At 47.1% G+C, this 7,395-nt stretch overlaps 1 protein-coding gene across 1 annotated transcript; it reads right to left on the bottom strand.

The window, feature by feature from the left end:
* Positions 1–3,284: 3,284 nt before the first annotated feature.
* Positions 3,285–7,071, bottom strand: LOC103072667 (cyclin-dependent kinase inhibitor 2A, isoforms 1/2/3). The gene is made up of 2 exons (XM_007454956.1): positions 6,904–7,071; positions 3,285–3,617 (listed from the first exon to the last, which is right to left on the bottom strand). Exons 1-2 carry the CDS (start codon positions 7,027–7,029, stop codon positions 3,285–3,287), a joined length of 459 nt encoding a protein of 152 aa, XP_007455018.1. The 5' UTR covers positions 7,030–7,071.
* Positions 7,072–7,395: the final 324 nt, after the last annotated feature.

The following is a 7,395-nucleotide window of genomic DNA, read 5'->3' as shown; positions in this document are numbered from 1 at the left end:
CACAGCCCGCCGCTGTCGAATTCCGGGGCGCTGGGCCGGCCTGGAGGGCCAGCTCACGCAGGCCCCAGCGGGATGCAGAACTCTGCACGTTGTTGTGGGTCACGTTCTGCAGGCTCCGCCACCTAGTATTGGCTATTATTGGCTGTGACGCTTTGTGCAAAATACCCAAAACCTTACTTACGGGGCTTTTATTCTGGAGCCAGGTAAGTAAGGGAAGTCTCAATCTGAGGTTTCCCTGGAGTTTCCATTTTATCACTTTTTACCCCTTTTCATCGATCTAAAGTCCCAGCTTTTGACATTTCATTATCTGAAATCCGAATGTGTCTTATCAACCTATGGTATGCACTCTTACCTGCAGCGTTTTTCTTTCTAAGGTGTATGTGAAACAATGGTGAGTCTCGGAAACAATGCTATATCGGCGATTCAATGAAACAGGTCTTAAAATTTCTAGTTACGTGTTGTGTGCTTATTAGTTACGTCCCTGGCCCTGTCCAGGGACATCTGTTCCCCCCGCCCCCCCCCCAGACACACAACTATACCCCTGGTAAGGTGCCATAATAGGTCAATAAATGTTGACTGAGTGAACGGAAAGAACCCTATTTGTTTTAAATTTTTTTGCGCCTTGGCTCCGCCCCTTGCGGGCAGTTTGACACAGGAAGCGTCACGTAATCCACTTAAGCTTCGTTTTCCTAGTTCACAAAATGGCTGTAATAACCTCAGCCCCTGGCGGGTGCGAGGCTCGAAAGAGGAAGTGCCCGCTTAAATGTGTTCCCAGAGCCTGAGTACTGACTCCCGAAAACTCCAACACGATGAAAAGACAAGAACAGTGTCGGGTTGTTTTTTTTTTAATTTTATAGCAAAATTTAAGGGAAGGAAGGGGGAGGCAGTTCCAACTTTTTAAAAGCGTTATTTGATGAATTGGAACTAAGCAGGGAAGACAGATATGGTGGGGGTAGTTCTTGTATTCAAACTTCGACGACTGAAGATCAAATACGTAGTCGAAGTTTCTCTAGATTTCAAGGATTCTTTAGGGCGGGACTGTCTGTAGACGGCAGAAAGGAAAAAGACATTAGAAACTAGAAGTCAAAGACGTGCGACCCCTCCCTCCTCTCTCGAAGCCCCCCACTGGCTATGCAGACACATCTTCTTAACATTCACCAACCCTCAGCACAGCGTCTGTCTAGGGAGTCTGGACCCTCCCAGCCGCCGCCGCACTCCCGAGCCTTCCCGATCTCGTAGCGCGTCCGCTTGACCCGCTGGGCTGCTCCGGGCTCGCCAGGCCGCTCCCGCCCTCGGGACTCGCCCGACGAGGGCAGGGAGACAGCAGCCGCGCAACCTGTGGGGTTGCGAGAACCAAGCAGGTCTATAACGAGTGCCAAGTTGTTTGCCACACATAATGCCAGGCGACTGGAGGTGAAGGGGTCGCCTTGCCCTTCGAACGTCCCCAGGTATTTCTTGCACCTGACGCACAGCGATTAGGCGAACTCGCATAACCAGGGAGCACCTCAGTCTCAGGGGCGCTCTGCAGTGTGAGAACCTTTCGTTTCAGTCGTATCTTCTTTCCCAGACCCTATCTCCCAAACTTGCTAATGGCTTCCTAACGTTTCTAGAACAAAATCCATGTTTTGACCTAACGTCCTTTTTTTTTTTTTGACTTACAGGGCCACTACTACGTTATCTGGCCTCTGCCCTCCTCTTTGATCTCGTTGTGTACTCGCTCCAGCTGGCCTCTGGGTCCTCTTAAACTGCCACGCTCTTTTTCATGTAAGTTTTTGCACTCGAGTTTCTCTGCCTCCCGTGGCTAATCTCTTCTCATGACTCAGGTTCTCTGACCACTCTTAAGATAGTCTCCCTGCCTATTCACACTTCACTCTTATCCACCACATCGGTTTTACAAACTCACTCTTCGAAATACAGTTATATTGCTTAAAAATCTACTTCCCAGAATGTAAGCTCTCTGAGGGCAGGATTCCCATTTTGTCCTATTCACTTCTGTGTCTGATCTAGAATGGGGCTGATCACGCAAGTAGGAACTTAAAAAATAGGAAGGAAGGAAGGGAGGGAGGGAAGGAGGGAGGGATCGTGTGTACTTGGGTTAAATATCTTAGGTTTGATTATTCATTTGCCTGTGGCCCAACTCTATCATCTAAATCCTTCTCCTGTTCAGCTCTTCCCAGTTCTTGCTCCGCCCAACAGCCCTGTGATTGGCCCCTAGTCCTATGCTGCATTCCATACGGAAGCTTCAGTTGGAGGAGAGAGAGGGTGGCAGGCTAAAGGAGATATGGGTGCCTCTCACACCCAAGCCCTAGCACTCAAGACATCTCCCAAAGGTCCAGAGCAAGCCTTTCCACTCCATCCTCCTAGGCTCCCCTAAGGCACAGGGAGCCTAGTGCCCCAGTTCTGAGCCAAAATACGATAGATTTCAGTCTCTTCGAAGTCATGGTTTACCTTAAATTTTCGCGTAATTTCGTATATTGCTATAGATGGGTAGATAGATAGGTAGGTAGGTAGATAGATAGATAGGTATATAAAATGATTCCCCCTTCAGAAAAAAGTCAGAGTAAAGTTGGTACTTTAAGCAGGTAGGAGTGAGGTGGGGGAAATGGGCCAAGGGAAAAGAAGTCCTCGTGGTCGTAGGAAAAGGCAAGGAGGTCCACATATCCATCATAACAGAATGCTTAAGAAACGGAAAAGCTTAAGAGAGTGTCTCTGTTTCTCAGAGAGTGCAGCGAATCCCAGTGTGGAGGCTGCGAGAGTTGGCGAGGTCTCCATCCCAGTCGCCTTCAGAACCCACTGGGGGAGCTCTGAAAAACTCCACCGCAAAGAGCGGAAGGCCGGATTTAGTAGAGTTTTGCAGTAGAGCCGGGAATAATAGATCTCTGCCAGATGATGCCACGCGCAGTTGGCTTTGGAAATTCCAGGGTTGGTTCAGCGACCTTGTTAAACTAGTGGGGAAACTGGGGGCCGTTGAAAGGATGCAGCTAGCCAGCTAATTTGCAGGAAGAGGGGCCACTAGACCTCTAGCCTCCGGAGTGCTCAATTTTCCACCGTCTGGTTCTCAAGTGTTTAGGGGATGGGAGGCACGGTTTATGGGATGGGCTTTAACGTGCGACAGTCCATCTTGGGCTATTTCCCGTCTGCAGTCCTAACGAGGCAGTGCGATCGGGAGACTGGAGTTGTCCCACGGGTTGGCAGGGTGAGCTGAGGTAGGACCAAATACCCTAGTCTCCTAGGCCCAACTTTCTCTTCCAAAAAGTGAGTGCGCTGGGCTGCGGAAGCTGAGTTCAAACTCGTGGATCAGCCACCTCACCTGCGGGACCTTCCGCGGAGTCTGCGAGGGCGTGGCTCCCGCCTTCGGTGCCCCCTGCAGCCGCGCGCAGGTAGCGGGCGACGTCGCGGTGGCCCCGCTCCTCAGCCAGGTCCACGGGCAGGCGGCCCCAGGCGTCGCGCACGTCCAGCCGCGCCCCGGCTCGGTGCAGCGCCACCAACGTGTCCAGGAAGCCCTCCCGCGCGGCGTCGTGCACGGGTCGGGTGAGGGTGGCGGGGTCCGCGCAGTTGGGGTCCGCACCGTGGAGCAGCAGCAGCTCGGCCACGCGGGCGCTGCCCATCATCATGACCTGCCGGAAAGAGCAGAGCGGTCAGGACCGGGGTGGGGACAAGGGCAGGATTAAACAAACTATTTGCGGAGCCCCCAGCCCGTGCAGACGCCCTTACAAGCCACAGGTGTCTAGTTACTACTTTCTTTCAGTTACCAGCTCGCTTAGCCAGTTCTCCTACCTATTCCATTTTTCTGTACACATTCTGTTATATTCTCCAACGTTCTGCAGGGTTCCAGCCACGCACAGAAAACTGCCAGAGTCACAGACAACAGCAAAAGGGTGAGGAACAAACTGGCTTTTACTACAGCCTAACCTCCTCTATTTTCTTCCTCATTTTGATATGAAATTATGTAAGGCTCGGAGATTTTGTATGGTTCACTGCTGTATATCCAAGCCCAGAATGTGCTAATTGTTTAAAAGCAAAAATGAAAAAGAAAAAAATGACAAAAACTTAATTCTTGCAAAACTTTAAGCTACCCTTGGTTTCCCTGAACGTTAAACTTCAATTTCTTTAAGAATAAAATGAGAAAGTTTGTCTAACCAGCCCTAAAATTCCTTCTTCTGGTAAACTAATGCCCCCCAAAGATGTCCACTTTCCTAACACTCAAAAGCTGTGAATATATTACCTTATACGGCAAAGGGGACTTTGCAGGTGTGGTTAAATTAAGGATTTTGAGGGAGATTAACTTGTATTGTCAGGGTGGGCTCAACTTAATTACAAGTTTCCTTATAAAAAGGACACAGTCAGAGAGAAGATATAAGAATGGAAGCAGAGGTCAGAGAGAAGATGCAGGGGCCAAGAGCCAAGGAAAGTTGACTGTCACTAGACGTTGGAAAAGACAAGGAAATGGATTCTTCCTTAGAACTCCCAACAGGAGTGCAACCCTGTGGATCCATTTTAGACTTCTGACTTCCAGAAACATAAAATAGTAAATTTATGTTGATACTATATTTGTGGTAATTTGTTATAGCAAAAATAGGAAACTCAGACACCTTCCAAGATTACACTCTGAGAGTTCACTAAGTAGGGGGTGCTCACCTCATTTGGCTCCTAAATAATCTTTGATACAAAGCCATTACCAAAGAGGAATTTTGAAATGGTGTTCACAATCACAGCAACCTTACAATTTGAGTGTTACATGGTGGGTGGTGGTGGTAGACTATTCTTTTTTTAGGGTAACCATTATTTGGTTACATTAGCTAGACCATAGTGACTGTATAAAGAGGAATTACTTATTTTTAGTTACATTCTGTATTAAACACAAATTAATCTGTCCAAACCAATCATAAGAGAATCATAACAAGTTACAGTACGTTTGTTGATTCCTGTCCTGGAGAAAGTGAAACTGATTTAATTTTCAAAAAGACAGAGAGAAAATATAAGTGAACCAACTTACAGCTACAAAAAGAAAAACTAATGCAGTGCATTAGAAGAAAGAATTGTTTTAAAAGAAAAACTGGTGAAACTGTCACAATATTATTAACTACTTATTTACACTATTAGATTTCTAATAGATTATGGGTTAATTTCCAAAACAAAGGGGCCACAACCAAGGATGATGTCATAATATTTTGGAAGCTCTACTGCAAGTGCCAGAGCTAGTACATGTCTGTACACTTCCATGCCTGTATATAATGCAAGTGAAAATATATTAGTTGGGTTGGATAAATAAAGTCCTTCATCTTAGTCATAAAACTGGTTTTAAATGTTTTATTATATGCCACAGTATTAAAGGTTGAAAAGTAACATAACATTTAAATATTTAAACAATATCAATCCAAAGCAAAAAGAAACTTAATCAAACAAACTAATATTTATAGGGTGCCTAAGTCAACTTGATGACCTAAATTTAATTTAGTAATTAAAATTTTTCTATAAACTAAGTATTTTTCTATTAAACACAAATTTGGTTAGGGTTCAAAACTAAAATCATACCCCCTTTTGTTTATGCTTTTATCCTATTTAAAAAATGATTTAAAATTAATTATCCAACTTTCTTTTTGTATTTAAACAGTAAGGTCTCATCTAACACCTTCTAGAACTCGAAGGCTGAACGCCCAGTCTGCAAGGTGCTGGCAAAATTTTAGAGATATCTAATTATGACTCAGGCATGCATTTTTTAAAAAGGATTCAATGCTTCTCTTCTACAACCATTCAACCTTTCTCTCCCCAAATCTCTCCACATTTCAAATCCCCAATAATCTCAAATTTGAAGGCATTTTAGTTTTATTTTTATATCTGTATCTAAAAGTGTGTAAAATTTATCCTGTGTAGTATAGTTTCAGGAAAGGAAGATTCACTTGTGAAACCTGTTAAGTTCCAAGTGGAGTTACTTTTCCTTTGTCTTGTTAGGCTGGAGTTTTTGCAATGTGCATTTGCTTCATATAAATTTTGTTTTTCAGAATCAGAAATCATTGTCAAAACTGGGCGTAAAACAAGGGTAGTGACTGCCAAGAAGAATGTGTCTTTAGCCTCAGATTTAGGAAGTTAGTGAAGGTGAAAAACAACAGAAAAACGAACTCAACACACCCTCACACACTCAAAACTGGAGTGGGGAGGGGAGAAATGACATTTTTAAACTCTGAGGAATTGAAAACTCTCAAATAAATTAACCTATATCAAGTAAGTTTTTTTTTTTTCAAGTAAGTTTAAAATACCCAAAATGATAGGAGATACTCCCCAAGTGGTTAACTAAATTGACAGCATTATTTCAGGCAGGGTTACATTAACGTTTTTCTTCAGATATGTCTATTTCCTAACGTCTATTTCCTTACTCGGTTAAAAAAAATAAACACGATGTGTAGTTACTTCTGAAAATTTTCAATCGACCTTTATTCCAACATACACAGCAGGAGATTTCCACTGAAATCCCTTCCCCCACTCCCAACAAAGAAGGTGATCAGCTCCATTCCCCATTCAGTGAGTTCGGGGTTAAGTGGTCCAGCAAATCTTCCATTTCTATAAACTCTTACCCCAAATGATCGTCAATTTCGCACCTGATGAAAAACATACCTCGGTTTATATGAACACAAATAGGCTCTCCCCTCTAGATCTTCATACCAGGCTAGAGAGCTGAACCCCATGTGCCTTTCAGTCCTCCGGTGGCTTCCTAAGCCCCCTGGGCGTCGCCGAGAGGAGGTCTCCGACTCCGACCTCCGTCTGAAAACTTCCCAGGAAGTCTCCCCTTTACCAAGAAACGCTTACCTGGTTCCGATCCACTGGCCAACCTCGTCCTTCTAAGGCGCCCGCCATCCCCCCGCCCCGCTCCCCCGCCACCTTCCCGCGGCAGGCCTGCTGACCTACCTGAATCGGGCTCCGACCGTAACGGTTCGGCGCGGGGGCCGGCGCCCCCGCCTCGAGCAGCGCTCGCACCTCGTCAGCCCGGCCCCGGGCGGCGGCGGTGGCCAGCCAGTCAGCCGAGGTCTCCATGCTGCTCCCCAACGCTCGCCCCTCGCTCCCTCGCTCTCCCTCTCCCGCCTTCTTGGAGTGCAGGCGGCCCGCTCCGGCCGCCCGGGAACAGCCCGCCCCTCCTTTTTCCTCCTCCAGGGCCCGCGGAAGCGGCCCCCAGACTCCGCTCCTCGACTCCTCCCGCGGACTCTTTCCACCCCGGAGAGCGCCCTCCACGCGTTCTTCCAGGAGGCGCCTTTTGCTCCCAACGCGCTGCAAATGAGACACCGCTGAAGGGGCCCCACTTCATGCCTCCGCAGTCACAAGTCCTCCGCCCGCCAGCCTGGGGGCACCGGCCGGAAGCGGCCCGCCCCTGGAGCGCGGCGGAGCCCCGCCGGGAAAGCGCCC

Source organism: Lipotes vexillifer, unplaced genomic scaffold, assembly GCF_000442215.2.
Source record: "Lipotes vexillifer unplaced genomic scaffold, Lipotes_vexillifer_v1.1 scaffold317, whole genome shotgun sequence".
Classification (NCBI taxonomy): domain Eukaryota; kingdom Metazoa; phylum Chordata; class Mammalia; order Artiodactyla; family Lipotidae; genus Lipotes; species Lipotes vexillifer.
Note: the sequence above shows the minus strand (reverse complement) of the source record. Positions and strands in the feature narration are given on the sequence as shown.